Source organism: Zingiber officinale, chromosome 3B (genome assembly GCF_018446385.1).
Source record: "Zingiber officinale cultivar Zhangliang chromosome 3B, Zo_v1.1, whole genome shotgun sequence".
Taxonomy (NCBI): Eukaryota; Viridiplantae; Streptophyta; class Magnoliopsida; order Zingiberales; family Zingiberaceae; genus Zingiber; species Zingiber officinale.
The window spans coordinates 107,440,258-107,459,178 of NC_055991.1; the positions used below are offsets into that span (position 1 = coordinate 107,440,258).

Here is an 18,921-nt window from a genome sequence, read left to right on the forward strand (position 1 = left end):
CGTTGTGCTCATAGAGGATGAGCCTACCACCTATCAGGAAGCTGTGATGAGACCAGATTCCGAGAAATGGCTAGAAGTCATGAGATCCGAGATGGAATCCATGTACACCAACCAAGTATGGACTTTGGTTGATCCACCTGAAGGGGTAAAACTCATTGGGTGTAAGTGGGTATTTAAGAGAAAGACTGACATGGATGGACTTATCTATAAGGGTCGCTTGGTAGCTAAAGGTTTCAACCAGATTTATGGTATTGACTATGATGAAATATTTTCTCCAGTAGCGATGTTTAAGTCCATTCGGATCATGCTTGTTATTGCAGCCTACCATGACTATGAGATATGGCAGATGGATGTCAAAACTGCGTTTCTGAATGGAAACCTACTCGAGGATGTGTACATGACACAACCTGAGGGTTTTGTAGATCCACAGCATACTAGCAGAGTATGCAAGCTGCATAGGTCAATTTATGGACTAAATCAAGCTTCTCGGAGCTGGAATCTTCGATTCGATGATGCAATTAAACAGTTTGGTTTCATCAAGAACGAAGATGAGCTTTGTGTCTATAAGAAGGTTGTAGGGGATATAGTTGTCTTCCTCATATTGTATGTGGATGACATACTACTCATTGGTAAGGACATCCCTATACTTCAGTCTGTTAAGACCTGGCTAGGGAGTTGCTTCTCAATGAAGGACTTAGGTGAGGCATCCCGCATTCTAGGGATACAGATCTATAGAGATAGATCTAAGAGATTGCTTGGCCTAAGTCAGAGTACATACATTGACAAGGTACTCCTATGGTTTGCCATGCAGAACTCCAAGAAGCGATTTCTGCCGATGTCACATGGCGTGAGTCTTTCGAAGACTCAAGGTCCCTCTTCTAGAGAGGAGAGAGACCGCATGAATCAAATCCCTTATGCCTCAGCCATAGGATCGATCATGTACGCCATGCTATGTCCTTGACCTGATGTCTCGTATGCTTTGAGCATGACGAGCAGATACCAGCCAGATCCAGGTGAAAATCACTGGATAGCCGTCAAGAATATTCTTTAGTACTTAAGAAGGACTAAAGAATATTTCTTGATATATGGAGGCGATGATGAGCTAGCTGTAAAGGGTTACAGTGATGCTAGCTTCCAGACTGACCAGGATGACTATAGATCGCAGTCGGGGTTCGTATTTTGCATTAATGGTGGTGTTGTCAGCTGGAAGAGTTCGAAGCAGGACACAGTAGCTGATTCTACAACAGAAGCCGAGTACATTGCTGCATCAGAGGAAGCAAAGGAGGCAGTTTGGATTCGCAAGTTCATCACTGAACTTTGGGTGGTTCCTAGCATTGCTAACCCCATTGAGCTCTATTGTGACAACAATGGAGCTATAGCATAGGCGAAGGAACCTCGCTCACAGCAGCGGACAAAACACATACTACGGCGCTTCCATCTTATTCGAGAGATCATCGAGAGAGGAGATGTGAAGATTTGCAGAGTACCTACAGAGGCTAACATCGCAGATCCCTTGACCATTGCTTTGGCACAGAGGAAGCATGAAGGTCACACTAGGTCATTGGGGCTTAAAGCCTACACTGATTGACACTAGTGCTAGTGGGAGATTGTTAGCTAGAGCCCTAGAGCCAATCATTTGATGATTCTATTTTTTGAACTTGTTGTATCATATTCTATATAAATAAAGGTATTTGATTTTTGGTTATTATACTTACTTGTATTGGTGTCAAATAAACTAAGTATAATAACGTCCTTGAGTAGAAGGTTCTTACCTATATCAATCGATTGGTTGAATCGATAGTGAGATGATATAGGGAACACTACTCTTAATCATTCCTAGTCGAGTATTAACATTCAGGGACAATGTTAATGCAATAAGACTAGCATGTAGGTCAACTCGATGACTTGATCTCACAAGTCATGGATATAGAGATATCAAGTTGACACATGGGTATACATTAGAGAATGTATACTGAATGACCCGCCATGAGAAAGTATCATGGATCGTTATATGAGTGTCATATACTTTCTCATGTGGCTATTAGTATGACTACTAGTCCTTAGACCTGAAGTCACCATGGATCCCTACATAAGGAGTTATGTACTTTGGTTTCGTCAAATGACATCCGTAACTGGGTGGACTATAAAGGCGATTACTGGGTATGTAACGAATTATGCAGAGGGATGTGAGTGATGTAGATGAGATCTATCCCTCCTATATGACGGGAGTGACATCGATATTCTTGATAGAGTGAGACCACGAAGTGCATGGCCATGCCCAAATGAGTCAATATGAGATATTGAGCTCATTTGATTGAGTGAGTCTACTTGGAGTTCAAGATTTAGATTGGTCAGAGGATGACACGGTCTATGCCTCACATTGATCAATCTAGATGTCTAGGATAGAAGGACACTTGTCATATATTGTGAGGAGTCACAATTAGTAGTCACAAGGTGATGTTGGATCTCAACATTCTTGTAACTTGGGTAGTAATGATGTGTTGCTAGATACCGCTCATTACTTATGCTCCTAAATGGGTTTAGGGGAATTGCCAACGTTACAAGAACCTATAGGGTCACACACTAAGGACAATTAGATGGAGATTAGGTTCATATGATGATCCAAGAGGATTAGATTCATTTGATGAATCAAATTGGATTAAGAGTAATCCAAATTGGGCTAATTGAGTTGGACTCAAGTTGATTCATGTATTTAATGAGTCTAATTTAGATTATGACTCATTAAATTAACTTAATTTAATTAATTAGATTCATTATATTAAGTTGGCTTGAATCAAATGGTTAGATTAGATCAACCATGGAAGAGATTTGGTCAAGTTTGACTTGACTTGAGAGGAAGAGGAAGAGTCAAGTTTGACTTGACTAATTGCCACATCATTAGTGAGATGGCAAGATGTGGACCAATGATGATGCTCCACATCATCATGGTGTGCCACCTCATGGAGGTTACAAGCCTCCTTTCCCATTAATGTGGCCAGCCACATTAAATGAGTGGGAGTTACTCATGTGGCCGGCCACACAAGAGAATGAATGAAAATGAATTTTCATTCAAGATTCATTCAATCCATCTTCTTCCTCTCAAGCTCTCCCTCTCCCTCTTCTCCTCTCTTGCCGTGACCTATCAAGGTGCTAGCACATCTTCGTTTAGGTCTTTCTCCACCTAATTAGTTCGTGTGGATACTTCTAGAGGAGTATCTATTTTGATACTCTTGAGATCCAGCACCGTTTGGACGAGCGGGAACGCGAAGGGCTTCGCTTCAAAGGTATAACCCTTTTTCATGTAGATCTAAGAGTAGATCTCGGTAGAAATTCGTATTCGTAGTTTTCGAAATTTTTCTTTGCACGGATCCGTTGGCTTTGGGGCTTTCGGGGTTTCCGCGACGCGAAAACGCAGTTTCCGCGACGCGAAAACGCAGTTTCCGCGACGCGAAAACGCAGTTTTCGCGCCCCAAAAAACCCAACAAAACTATCAAGTAGATATGATAAAACAAAAATCAACTTAACATCGCTTCTATAAAATTTTACTATTAGATAGGAAAATATAAATCACCAAAAATGAGAGAATGCATTCACATGATAGCACTAATACTAAACACATCAAAAATATTGCTCAGTGGACAAAACATGCATGAGTGTTATTCGAATCCAAAATATCAAGAAGAGCTAAACATAATATGATGCAAGTTAGAAGAAAATTTTATTATGCAAAGGGAAACATAACAAAACTAACTAATAACCCACTATATGTACAAATCCCCCAAACTTAAACTTTTCAATGTCTTTAATAATTGCTAAATGTATTATGTTGGGAAGTTTAGAGAGGTTACTAAGTAATGTGTGCCAAATGCCTAAGTCATTAACCTCTCCATCTTGTAGTCGCACTCCTCCCAATCTTTGAATCATCTGTAATAGACAAGAAAAACTAAGTAGAGAGTTTGGGTTATGAAAAAGAGAAATGTGAACAAGAAAGAATTTGGGGTGTCTCCCAAGAAACACTTGTTTAAGATCATTAGCTAGACCCCTTATTTGGGCTCATCTAAATCTCGATCTTATCGGAGTGAGATATTTCCGGACTTTTCTTCCAATAACTCATATTATTATAAAGAGATCCACTACAAGAAAAAAGCTAATAGACAATGCTTTTAAAGCGTTGTCTTTGTGCCTGAAAAAGCGTTGTTAAAGGCACTGTTGTTAAAAGTCTACTCAACGACAACGCTTTTAAAGTGTTGTCGTTTGTAGCAAAGACAACGCTTTTGCAACACTTTAAAAGCGTTGTGTATTTTTTACAAAAACATCATTATTGCAACGCTTTAAAAGCGTTGTTGTTTTTGGCAAAGATAACACTTGTGTAACGCTTTAAAAGCGTTGTCTTTTTAAAAAAAAATTAAAAAATTTATTTACAAAATTATTTTTTTATATTTACAAAACTATTAATTTTCTTTTACCATGTCCAGATTCGAATTTGACATATAAAATAACATTAATTAGCTCAGCTAATGATTTCAAACTCATACCAAACAATAGAATTCAACTACAAAGTATTAGTATTTACAAGAGAATTCAACTATACACAAAGACTAAATATTTCTATTTCAAAGTAGTTAGTGACATTCAAATTTAAAACAAAAAAAAAGCACAAAATAGTTAGTCAACCTCGAAGACAACGATCTGCATGCTTACTTCTACTAGATATATTGATCAAAATGGATTGACGGCTTGAGACTGGGACAAAACACCTACCACTGTGTATCAGTCACAGAAAACAATACCATCAGTATTATGCAAAAGAAATTTTCGGTGGTAATAGCTGAAAATAAAGGTCACAGTTCACACCATACAATAATTTTTAAGAGAAAAAGAATTAGACATAAAATAACGGGGAATAGAGCAAACGAAAAATACATATGCTACTTTGTTTCCGCCATGGAAATATAGAAAAAAGAATAGCATAATTAGAGATGCTAGGGAAACTACTGTGAGACCTAAATACATAATTAGAGATGCAGTGCAAAAAGAACAACATATATTTCATTTGAGTTCTTACACCTGAACTAAAGTCGAAATCAGCATATGTTCTGATTTCTTTGGTTTGTAGAACTTGTAGCTTTATCAAACACAATTTGACTTGAAATTTTCCAGTAGCAAATGTAGTTTTCCGGTGTACTAAACTATACATATAAAATATGGCTTTGATTCTAGAGTGCAAAGAAAGGATTTAAAAATTCAACATGTCAACATGAAGGTAGCAAAAAACTATTTTTGAACCAGTAAACATGGTATTTTCTACAAGATATTGAAGCCGACTCTTGGATATTACCTGCCCTTTGATCGAACATCTAGAAGTTGATGAGTTCTGTCAATCATATTTTGTTTGACCTGAAAAGGTACGACAATCCCAAATTCATATTCCTAAACTCATCTGATGTTTTTGGGCCATCAAGAAGGTAATGAATTTATATAAACTTTAACTAAAACAAGGTAATGAACTTACATAAACTTGAACGCACCTACTCATAAATATGATCTTGTATACATTCTGTCAACTCCGATCGCACCTCATCAATTTCTTCTCGAGAATACTCCGCTTCTGTAAACTGTGAACATTAATGAAAAAAAATCAACATTGACTTTGCAAATTTAAAATAGTTTATTTCAAATAATTTGAGACATAAGCAAGAAAACATTACTATAGATCGTAGTGAATCTCTCTCGATAATTTCAACTTCTTCAACAATTTGTCTCATAAATCGCATCACATAATAACCACATTGTTTGGCATCTTGTTGTCGAGGAGCCTATGTTAATTAGAGACAAATTAATAATGATAAACATACACATTAAAATATATGTTATATATAATTACACATACCTTTACTACTTCTCACTTGTATCTAATGTGTACTAGAAGTCTCATTATGAAGCACCAATTGCTTTGAAGCATTATCTACGGGTAGATCATCCTCCAAATCATTTGTGTTGGGGTCTTCCAAAGAACTGTGGAGTTTGGTAGTTAACTTCTGCGATGATCTAGCTTGTTTCTTTTTAAATTTCGGAGAAATAGCACCAAGATGAGACTTCATCCAAAATGATAAATTCACAATCAGAATAACTAGCAATTATTATACAAACAATAGAAAATGGTGTCAGACTAGAAAAGCAGAAAATCCAAATTATTTATAGAATAACTAAATGCTGTAAGTTAATCAGATCAGACATTTTCTCAATCTTCCTAAAGGTAGCTGAGATATACACCAGAGAACAAATCCACCAGACTCAGCATCCCTTGTTGGGTTCCTGTTTTTGGTGATCCTGGTTGCCGTCTCAAACTCAGTAGCCACCATCCTCACCTTCCCCATTGAATATGTATTCCTAATGGAACTAAGAAGCTTGAAACCTCCTGATGTAGCTATATTCTGTTGGAGGATGTACTGTGCTGAAGAAGTCTCCTGCCACAACAAGTTAAAGAACAAATGCTAGAAAGCTATGTTTAACAAGGAAAATATGAGCTGAAAAATAGGATGAATTTATCAAATTATGGAAGGAAATGCGTCATGTATTTTTATTATCAAATCCTACAAATAGGAATTTTACTTGAGGAATCGGAGAATGTAAAAGTCAACACGATTAGAATTTCGTCAGACAAGTTGCATTACCGCGATTAAAATAACCGTAGTAAATCATGTGAAATATGATATTATTACCACCTAGATACTATTAAATACTCACAACTAACACAAATCATGTCAATAAATGAAGTAAATCTGAGAAAGATGAAATCCTTACGATGGGAGTATCCTTGATGCTGAGGTGAGGAAGCGGGTCGATGGAGCAAGCATGAATAGGGGCGAGGGGAGCCACTATGACGCCTAGTAGCATCCAGAGATCCGATCGCCGGAAGGAGGAAGCAGAAGGAGAGGCGGACGACGCACGTGATAGCTGGTCTTTGACCCACTGTCCCCACCCACGCTCCTTCTTCGCGTCCTCTCCCGCCGCGTGTTTTGGTCCCTCCATCAGAGGCGTCAGGCTCCCGGATCTTGGCATCGCAAGCTCTCCAGCAATCCCACGCCTCTTCCATCGCCGTGAAAACAAAAACAGCTCCGCCACAGGCAATGTGCTCCGTCGCGGGCTCTCCGACCTCGGCCATCCCCGCAACCGTGATGGAGAAAGCCCCCTCACAACCTCCTCCCTTAGCACCGAGAAGAATCCTTGCTTCTTCTCCATCCTCCATACCACTTTCCGCCTTCGCAAACCCTAACAAAAAAAAAGATGAAACGAGGATGAATCGGCTTAAACAAATCCCCCCAGGCCGTCAATAACAATTTGCTCCGACAAACTAGAGCAAGATAAAGACCGAGCTGCAAATATCGATCTTCCAAAGAGGAGGCCAAGTGCGGAGGCGGCGATCCAAGAGCGGAGTGATTAGGGCATTTGCTATTTGACAAAGAGGTGAAGGAATTCAGAGGAGAGGAGGTTCGCGGAGAGGAGTTCACCGGAGAGGGGTTTGCTGGAGAGGAGTTGGATGGAGAGGACGTGAGAGGAGGAGTTGGAAGGAGAGGGCGTGAGAGGTGTTCGGGAAGATAGGCATGAGATGAGGAGTTGTGAGAGGGGTTCGGGAAGATAAGCATGAGATGAGGAGTTGTGAGAGTGAAACCTAAGGGTACTTGATCCAACGGTTTGTATTATCCCAGATTTAGATGAGGGGTTTAACAATACACAACGCTTTTTAAAAATCGTTGTCGTAGACACTAAAAAAATACTAATAGACAACGCTTTTCAAAAAGCGTTGTGTTTGACCCATAAAAATCACTAATAGACAACGGTTTTTAAAAAAAAGTGTTGTCTATTAATAAGAAAATAAAGAAATAAACAACACTTTTCACTAAAAGCGTTGTTAAAAAGAAAAAGACAACGTTTTTAAAAAAAAAAGCGTTGTCTTTTAAGTGTTGTAAAATCCCAATTTTCTTGTAGTGAACTGTCATTACGAGATCAATGTAGTATAGCACCTCTCTCTCCATCTTCGCCTCCTTACGAGTTCTTTCCAGCGATCGAAGATGATTTAGTGTGAGCTTTCAAATCTTGGCCTTGTGAAAACCTACACACCAACAGGAAAAGCATATCTCCCACAAGTATATTATATGAGATAGAACTAGAACCATATTAGATTTGACAAAGCATGTATCAGAAATTGAGTCATATCCAACAAGGTTATAGGTACCTCTATAATATTTTCTAAATGATTACTAGAAATACTGACCTTGCATTGCTGAGTAGTAACTGAAAGTACTAAACAAGTAGATGAGACTACCTCTGGATCAAATGATGGTTATGATTATGGCTCAGGTGGTGGTACAACTAAAAGTGGTGATTCTTGGACTCTGCCATCTTTGCACAAGTCCCTACACTTATATCTACAACTTGATCATTTTCTGCAACTTTCATAATATCGAGTGGTTGTGGGAGGTTGCATTGCATCTTGTTCAATAGACACACTTGCATTCATGGCTCGCACTACTAAAATTGTCAAGGATGATGTCATTAAGTTTTCACTTGACCATTCCTAGAGGTTCGTTGTCACTAGATATATTTGTTGGTGTAGTTTGCACTAACGGTCTAACTCAGGTTTTGATGAATGACAAGAAAGTTAAATTAGGTTTTGTTGTGATCTAACCACTTGATTAAGTGTGCTGGAGAAGTCTAGATAGGTCAACGGGTTAACTGGATATTTGAAAAGAAATCCAGCTAGGTCAACAGACTGACCGGATAGCTGGTACGAAGTCCAGATAGATCAACAGGCTAACCGGATATCTACAAGAAATCCAGCTAGGTCAACGGGCTAACCGGATAGCTGATATGAAGTCTAAATAGGTCGATGGGTTGACAGGATGTCTAGCAGATTGGTAAGTTAAGGTAAGTCACTGGAGAAGAGTAACATTGTAAGGATGCGTCCCGGTTAAGGGACAGTAGGAGTCGGTCCAATTTAGGTTCATTTAGGATCCCTAAACTGAGACCTTGACTAGTTTCTGGTTCTGGGAGGACAAGAACAATTACTACTCTTTATTATTAATTATTATTATCCTAATATTTATTTTACAAGTTATTTGGACTAACGTTATTTTGCAGGACAAAAGGAGCATATTTGCCTTCGGATGAACAGTGTCCGAAGGCGCCTTCACGCAGTGAAGACACCTTCATACTGTTCATAGAAGGCACCTTCCATGGCTATGGAAGGCGCCTTCCGCAGGGTGACATTTTAACCTTCCCGCGGATAAGTGTCGGACTGTTCGGGATCAAGTTTGACCTATTGGAGGAGCCTTTAGTGGCTATGGAAGGCGTCTTCCATACCTTATATAAGGCAGTCTCGAGAAGACATTCACATAACACTATATACGAGCTACCACACATCCTTTTGAGCTTTCGACTGCCCCAGGCTTCTGCTACGACTCTACTGCGAAGTTGCTGCTCCTAAAAACTGCATTGAGAACTTCCGATCACGGCTGGTAGACCAACACCGACACACGAGTGCTCCTACTTCTATTTCTAAAAGTGTCAGTAACATTTCATTTGTGTACTTAATTACTGCAAAAGGACAAGTGCAGTGTGTTGCACTTGTTCAAATTTTCTTTGTACTCGATTTCCTCTTCCGGAGGTACCGGAAGAGGTTTTTAGTGGATTACCCATTGATAGGTCCGCGGGACCTGGGTCTTGGAGTAGGAGTCGCCGAAGGTTTCGAACTAAGTAAACCGCTTGTGTCTTTCTCGTGTTTTTTTTTAATTTCGATTTCATACGTATTTTCCGCTGCATATACTTGTGATTTTAAAACCGACAAAACAAGTTTTTGAAAACCAAGTGATTCACCCCCTCCCCCCCCCTCTCACGTGCGATCAATCCAACAAGTGGTATCAGAGCAGGTTCTGCTCTAAATTGGTGCAACCACCAATTAAGCCGGGGGAATCATTTTTTTTATTTTTCGTATTCTGTTTGAATTGGTAAAAATTTACTTATTCAGATAATTTTTCGTTCGATTTTAACTTGAAGTTGGTGCAACACCTCTCAAGTTTTTTTTATATTTCTTTATCTCAAACTCTGCTAATCCAAGACCAAGTCCTGACACCTCTTTTAATTTTCTATCTACAGCTATGAATTGACCCAAAATGAAGGATACAGCACCATCCATCCTCCCCTCTTCAACAATGATGACTTCCTGTACTGGAAGAAACGGATGGAGGTGTACCTGAAAATGAACTTCGACTAGTGGTTCAGCATCACCAAAGGGTACAAAGCACCAATGGACAACGCTGGAATTCTAATGGACCCGACAAATTGAAATCCGGAAATGAAGAAAAAAAGCACAAATTGACTTCAAGGCCCTCAACACAATCCGGTGTTGGCTAACAAAAGAAGAGCTGAACCGTGTCAGCCCTTACGAAAACGCCAAAGAGCTATGGGACAAACTCATAGAACTACACGAGGGGACCAACGACGCAAAGGTAACGAAAAGAGACTTATATCTAAATAAATTGTTTAATATAAAAATGCAGGAAGATGAGACTGCCAGTAAGCTGAACGCTAGGATAAAATATATCCTCAACGGACTTCACATCATCGACCATCAAATAGAGAACCGAGATTTAATAAGATATGCTCTAAACGCATTTTCTCGAAATGAACTTTGGGCATCCATCGTGGATGCCTATAAGATTTTGAGGAACTTGTCTAAATTAAAATTAGATGAGTTATTTTGTGAATTAGAGCTGCACGAACAAACTAATGCCAAAATTGAGAAAGGTATTGCTCTTATTGCAGGGACATCAAAAGAAAAGTCCAGAACCAAATCTGAATCTAAAATTGAGTCTAACCAAGACTCAGAGGATGAAGAATACATGGTGAACCTGGTAAGAAAGATGTTCACCAGGAGAAAAAAAAATTTCAGCAAAACGGATCTGCAAAAGATCAACTCCACCTCCAATTCTAGCAGCAAGAATGTCACCTGCTTCGGATGCAACAAGAAGGGGCACTACAAGACCGACTGCCCGAATCTGAAGAAAAAGAAGGCCCTCAAAGCGACATGGGACAAATCATCCGGAGATTAATCAGATGGTGGAGAACCGCAGCACACCAACTACCTCGTGCTGATGGCTTACAAATCAGAATCGGAGCATGAGTCAGAAGACGGGTCCGAATCCGAATCGAGCCACGAGTTTGCACTTGTTTCTGAAGGTTCTGATGAGGTATACCTTACTTTAAGCAAAAGATTTTTCAAAATTATTGCATGTTTAAATAAGAAATTAACTAACTCTGAAAATTGCATAAATGAACTAACAAAAGAAAATAACAAACTTAATGAACAATTAAAATCAAGATCAACAACTGAACCAATTCAAGTTGAAACCTCAATTCAAGTTGCAAAACTTGAGGAGGATAATTTCAGACTAAAAAATAAAATAATTGAACTAAAGAATTACTACAAAAATTCACAACTAGATCCAAGTATCTCAACATGATACTTGGGTCACAAAGAGCTGTGTACAACAAGTTCGGATTCGGATACAAGTCCAGCTCAACCAAGTAATCCTTTATATCCTTAGTTAATCAAAATAAGATCCAAACTAAACCTTGGGTTCCAAAAGTGTGTTTAACCATGCAAGTAGGAATCAACCAATATTATGTACCTAAAAATGAGATCCATTATATAAAATCAAATCCAACTAAAAGCTTAAATTCAAACTAAAACAAATCTTCAAAACTAAATTCTAGGCTTAAAAATGAAATAAAATCAAACAAATTAAATTACCATTAAGTCCACTATAATTATAAAAGTAATCGACTCAAATCCAAAACTTAAAAATCAAACTCAACAATTCAGGGAGAGGCTCTAAATTATTTGACACCTCCGAAATAATAACTTATCCGGTTGGGTAATTAGGACTAGCCAAAATAGGGACAACAGTTTAACTTGACAAATGTACTGGTGAAGTTTTGGATGATAGTAGGTTAGAGAAACTCTATCTATGGATGTTTAGGAAGATATGACTTTGACCTGGTGCATTTGACTTAGTGGAACTTACTAAAGCTACTCCTTACAAATCCTAACTAGTTATGTAAAATACCGAAAAATAGGCGAATATTAATAAGGGAATTTTTCGGAATTTTTAGAAATTTTTCGGGAATTTTTCGGAGCTAGTACGGACGAGTTGACGGGGATAAAAACGGGGTCCGGAAAAGCCTGTTTAGGCTACCCCATTTAAGTGAGGAAAAGTTTATATATTTAATTCTTTTTCTTTTTCCTTATTTTTATTCCCGTTTTCTTTTTCTTCTCCCCGACGCCGATCGCGCGCCTTCTCCCCGTGTCCTAACCGGCCGCACGAGCGGTTCCTTCTCCCCGAGTGCACAAAAAACCCTCGGCCACTTCTCCTTCTTTCCCTTCCGAGCCGCGCAATCGCTGCATATTGCTGGCCAAGCTTCAACTCCTCTGTGACGTCGATGCCGCCACTTGAGGCCGCACCTCTGTGAAGCCGCCGATCGCCTCCTAGTCGTCTCCACCATCGCCGCCCCATCCGGCTGATTTCCGTGCCCTAGTTGTGGGTTCACAGCCGCCGGCGCCGCACGGAGCAGCATCGACGACGAGTTTCTTCTCTGTTGTGCTCGTGCCCTAGCTAGCCGCCGGCGCCTCTTTCCTTCCGAGCAGTGCAGATTTGACCTAGGGCTCGAGTTCGGTGGCACATCTCTCCCCTTTTCTCGATTCAGTCACGTAAGTTTACTGTGATAGTGCTGATTTAGGGTTACCGGTGGCCGGATTGGAGGTACGTTTTCCTCTTATATTTGGATTTAGTAGTAGGGTGTTATCCTTGCTAAATCTGCCAACCAAACTGAGTTGTGCAGGGATCTCGTCACTTCCGGCCAGATCCGAGGAAAAACTGTAGCTTGCTGCTGGAATCAACACTGTCCCACTGTTTTAGTTCTGTTCCAACAGTGAGGAAGAATTTTCGGAGCTGCCAAATCTGATTGATATCGCAGCGTGTACCTCCGACCACGATCAGCGGTGAAATCCCTCAATCTGGGTGAGTTTTGGATTGAAGTAAGAGCATTGTTATTAGAATAAATATAGATTACATGGTTAGGTATCAAGTTCATGTATTAATCTGACACAATTTGATTGTAGATAATTGGAGATACCTAATCCATTGTAGTTGTGAAAAGGGTTAGGGTTAATGAGTTTAACTCTAATTGATTAATGAAATTATGATTTGGTTTAGTTAATGAAGGCATGATAGAATTAACTAAATTAAATATTGTGACACAGGATTTTGACACGAGACGAGTATCTCGGAGTCGGATTGGACTTTTCTTATAGGAGGCGGGTACTTTTGACTTATTGTCTTTGATATCCTTAGTAATTAAATTAACAAGATGCATTAATTGTGTTTCTTACTTGTTTCGGTTAATCACTACCCAATACATGCTACCTGTTGATTGATTGTTTGTTTACATCTTGTATGGATATGTACCTGATTCCACATGCTCATGGGTAGTGATATAACCATATTTTACCATGTCAGGACCTAGGTTTGTTACCTTATATGATCAGATACCTTGATATGATTCATTCACTTTGGTGCACATTATGATATGTCCAGAGATTGGTTTAGTATATTACCATGTTTAGTGACATGCACCATTCGCATGATTGCATGCTGAGTGATTGATTGCTCCTTTATTGTCGAGCACTTTGCCAGTTTCATCACTGTTCGGTGCTCCGTTGTGACGCTCATGGGTAGCGGGACACAGCATGGTAGCATGTCAGTTTGACTCTTCCGGTGCTTCGTTGATCCGCTCATGGGTATTGTGACGCAGCGTGTAGCACGTTAGAGATTCCTCCCCGTCATAGCGTACCGGGAGATGAGAGCATTGCGCTCCCCCATTTATGATTTGGGGTAGGAGTACGTATGTACTCCGACAGCATCCCGTCCACTCGGTCACTCATCAGGGGTAGTGATGCAGAGTGCACGGTCGTCACAGCCCAACCCACTCGGTCCCACTTTTGTTGTGAGTTGGCTGACTGGCGTCAAGGGTGACCATGACATTGGCATCATATGCATGATGCATTTATTGTTTGTGTTTGTGTTTGTTGCACTTATATGCTGCACATTGCTTGGATACCTTGATTGACATGCATACAGGTCTTCTATACCTTTCGGACTGTTTGTCCTTATACCGGGTCCTAGTTAGTACAGATTCTCTCCTGTCTTCTTCGGTTTGCATTTACCTTTATCTTTATCAGGAGACTGTACGCATGATTAGTGCTAGGTGTTATTTCTTTACTTTGCATATCAATTGTACCTGCTGAGTGTTGGACTCACCCCGCCTCCATTGTTGTTATTTTCAGGTTGATGCTGTCAGGAGGGAGTTCCAGTCGCTAGTCCCCACTGCACGTAGTGCTAGATCCCCTGCAGACCTCGAGGATTGATTGACTTTTGAGTTTTCTTCTCGTTTGTCTATGTTTAGACTTGATTTGTTTGATACTTGGACGTTGTATTTATTTTTGTGATGTCGATGGATTTTATTTGGTCTTATTCTACTACATGCCTGTCGGGTCGGCATAAGAGGTGAGTTTCGTCGGATTTGAGTTTTACGAGTGTAGTTGAGTAGGGTGGTTTTCGAGTCAGAGTATTACTGCTTTGTTTATTTTATTAACTGCGTGGTTGTGACAGCCAGATGCTGAATACATATATAAACTGCGTGGTGATTGATTTTATTTACTGTTATTATTCCAGCCGCCTGTGGCTGAGGTATATGGGTTATGTAGAAGTTTCAGATTGTCCGCCGTACAGGGGAGATGCTGCCGAAATTTCTTCGGACAGGGACTCCTCTGGGGCGTGACAAGTTAAACCAAGATTTTGTACTAAGTTCAGTGGATGTGACTATTTGGAAAATCTCGAAGGCATGATTACTCTAATGATATCCAGGTGACTCACCATAACCCAAAAGTTTATCCAAAGAATATATGTTTGTTGAACCCAAAACAAGATCTGAATCAAATACAAAGTTAAACCAAACACTGAAATTAAACTTAACTCATCTCACAAAATTATAGGATTCCCTAATTGAAAACATAGATCGGATGAGATAACTAAGTACTTTAAATTTAAATTTAAACTAAAGTGAAACTTAAAATTAAAAATAAAAATAAAAATTAAACTTAATTTTAAAACTAAACTTAAATTAAAAATTAAACTTGAAGTTAAAAATAAATTTTAAACTTAGAATTAAAAATTTAAATTAAAATTTAAAATCTCAAATAAAAGTAAAACATAAAAAAATAAACTTAAAAAAAAATAAAAATAAAAATTAAACTTAAAAATAAAAATAAAAATAAAAAGTAAAAATTAAAATTTAAAATTAAAATAAAAAAATTAAACTTAAATTAAAATTAAACTTAAATTTAAAATTTAACTTAAATTTAAAATTTAAAATTTAAAATTTAAAATTTAACTTAAATTTAAAATTTAAAATTTAACTTAAATTTAAAATTTAAAATTTAACTTAAATTTAAAATTTAAAATTAAACTTAAAATAAAAAAAATAAACTTAAAATTAAAAATTAAACTTAAAATTAAAAAATTAAAAATTAAACTTAAAATTTTAAAATAAAAATTAAACTTAAAATTAAAATTTAAAATAAAAATTAAACTTAAAATAAAAAATAAAAATTAAACTTAAAATTTAAAAATAAAAGTTAAACTTAAAAACTAAAATTAAAAAATTAAACTTAAAGTTAAACTTAACTTATTCACCCTAATCGAATTCTAAATCAAGTTTAATCTAAATTGGTTTTTAAATTCTATCTATTGTAGGAAACCAACTGGATATTGGATAGTGGTTGTTCCAAACACATGTCTCGGGATCACACCAAATTCACTCAATAACATACAAAAGCTTAGGAACAATTACCTTTAGAAACTGTAGGGGTGACCGGCTTGAAGGGGGGTTGGATAGACGACAACCCCAAATTAATAGCTTCCTACACTATTGTTAGCTTGCGCAGCGGAATAATACAGAAACAAACAAGCTAAACACTAAAGGAAAGAAACAAGCAAACCGCTAACACGTTATTTAACGTGGTTCAGAGATTAGGGCTCCTACTCCACGGCGTGTCCTTGAGGTGGACGATCCCGATCCGTCGGTGGATTTGCCCCCGGCAAACTCCGGCTATCTCAAGTAGCTCCTTGTGGGTGGAGAAACCTCACCACAACACTCACAAACACTTGAGAACAAGTAGACTACTAATTAGGGTTTACCACCACTAATTTCGTCATCTATAACCAAGCTCCCAAGCTTTGGTTATATAGGCCGAGGGTTGAAAACCCTGCCTACCAGTCGACTGCCAAAACATGCAGTCGACTGCCCTCTGTGAAAATTTGACCGTTACATCCCAACGGCTTGATACCAGTCGACTGCTAAAACTTACAGTCGACTGGTGCAGTCGACTGCTAAAACATACAGTCAACTGATCCCCACTGACCGAACGAACAAAACCATTCTGTTCGCACCCAGTCGACTATGCGGTCGACTGCACCAGTCGACTGCTAAAACATGCAGTCGACTGCTACAATACTGCTACAATAACGCTATAATAATGCTACAGTAAAACCCTAAAACTAGGATTTTACTCCGAGTATAATCTCTCGTGCACTCGTACCCTCACCCTTATGACTCACATGACGCTTCTTTGCAACCTTGACCTTTTTCCTTCAAGCCTACTTTCTTTGGCTCTCGTCCCTCGGATGCATTCAAGCCCACGGCTCATCCCCAATGCCATCCTTCGTGTATGCCTCGAAGTCGCTTCCCTCAGCCCTTGTCCTCGCTGCCTTGTCCACGGTGCCTCGGATGCTCCTTCCTTCACTAGACCCGAAGCCGTCAACCTGAGTCACATGTGTATCCTGCAGTCCTGCACAACTCAAGTACACATATCAAATAACAAGGGTGAACCTAACTTAAACCCTTTGCCCAAACACCAAAACACATGGTCGCACGGACCATTGGGATTTCTCCAACAGAAACAACAACAAACTCAAGGTAATTGGGGTAGGTTATATTGAACTCAAAACTAAGTTTATTATTAAGAAAATATTACTGGTTGAAAATCTCAAATACAATCTTCTTAGCATTAGTCAATTGTGTGATTCTGGATATAAGGTTAAATTCCTATCCTCTGAATGCTTGATTCAGCACATAGATTACCATAAAACTAAAGGGGTTTAGGAAGGACAATATCTATGTAATCAACCTAACTGCTTCCTCACTTGAGTGTCACTTAACACAAAAAGAATAAACCTAGTTATGGCATAGAAGAATGTCACACACAAATTTTAGAAATCTAAGTGAATTAAATGAATTAGTTAGAGGCTTACCAAAGTTACACAACTTAGACTCAACAATTTGTAATGCCTATCAATAAGGAAAATAAATAAAGTCAACTCACAAATCAACTAATCAACTTCAAACAAATTCTATACTAGAACTATTGCACTTGGACCTATTTGACTCCCATGGAATCAAATCAATAAATGGAAGCCTTTACTACCTGGTAATAATAGATGATTACTCTAGATTCACTTGGATAAAATTCTTAAAAAATAAAGACGAAACATTTGAAGTCTTTAGTAATTTTTGTAAACAAATTGAAAATGAAAAAGATAGAAAAATTAAAAGAATCAGAAGTGATAACGGAGGTGAATTTAGAAATCACCACTTTAATCAATTCTGCCTTGAAAATGGGTATCATCATGAATTTTCATGCCCTAAAACACCGCAACAAAATGGAATAGTAGAAAGAAAGAATAGAACTCTACTGGAAGCCTCTAGGACAATGTTAAATGAGTATAAACTACCAAAATATTTTTGAGCAGAAGCTGTTAGCACAGCCTGCTATGTACAAAATAGAACCACAATTAATAAAACTTATAATAAAACCTCATTTGAACTATATTATAATAAACGGCCTAATATTAAATACTTTAAAGCATTTGGATACCCAGCCTACATACTAAACAAAGAGAACACTTAGGAAAATTCACCTCAAAAATAGAAAATGAAATCTTTGTAGGCTACTAATTAAACAGTAGAGGTTACAGAGTATATAACAAAGTTACCCTAAGAATTGAAGAAATCTCAAATGTAAAATTTGAAGAGAGCAACCAAAACTTAGAACAAACCCAGATTCAAATAATTGATTCTGTTTGAGGTAACAATAGTCAAGGGGGAGCCAGTGAAAACCTAAGTCACGAATACAAAGAAGAAGATCAACCTCAAGTAATTGACCAAATAATTGGTGACCTAGATCTAAGAGTTCAGACTAGATCATCCTTTAGAAATTTAAGTCAAATATCTTTGATCTCAAAAATTAAACCTAAAACGATAGAAGAATCCTTACTTGACCCAGACTGGATCATAGCCATGCAGGAAGAACTAGCCCAGTTTGAAAGAAACAAAGTCTGGGACTTAGTACCACCACCTAACAATAAAACGACAATAGAAACAAAATGGGTATTCAGAAATAAATTAAGTAAAAATGGAGAAATTATTAGAAACAAGGCTAGACTAGTGGCTAAAGAGTTTAGTCAACTAGAAGGACTTGACTATGATAAAACATATGCCCCAGTAGCTAGACTTGAATCTATTAAAATGCTACTTAGCTATGCAGCCCATAAAGAATTTAAACTTTATCAAATGGATGTTAAATCTGCCTTTTTAAATAGGCTAATAAAAGAAGAAGTTTATGTAGGTCAACCACCTGAGTTTAAAAGTCTAGATCATCTTGACCATGTTTTAAAGCTTAAGAAAATCTTGTATGGTCTTAAATAAGCACCTAGGGTCTGGTATGAAAGGTTGACCTCCTACCTA

General features: G+C 38.2%; 1 protein-coding gene and 1 long non-coding RNA gene across 2 annotated transcripts; both read right to left on the reverse strand.

The window, feature by feature from the left end:
* Positions 1-5,502: 5,502 nt before the first annotated feature.
* LOC121968495 lies at positions 5,503-6,070 on the reverse strand. Its single transcript, XR_006108181.1, has 3 exons — positions 5,891-6,070; positions 5,709-5,800; positions 5,503-5,615 (listed from the first exon to the last, which is right to left on the reverse strand). It is a non-coding gene; the product is annotated as an uncharacterized LOC121968495 (long non-coding RNA).
* Positions 6,071-6,224: 154 nt separating this feature from the next.
* On the reverse strand, positions 6,225-7,242 carry LOC122055093. Its single transcript, XM_042616485.1, has 2 exons — positions 6,805-7,242; positions 6,225-6,467 (listed from the first exon to the last, which is right to left on the reverse strand). Exons 1-2 carry the CDS (start codon positions 7,240-7,242, stop codon positions 6,225-6,227), a joined length of 681 nt encoding a protein of 226 aa, XP_042472419.1.
* Between the last annotated feature and the right edge of the window lie 11,679 nt (positions 7,243-18,921).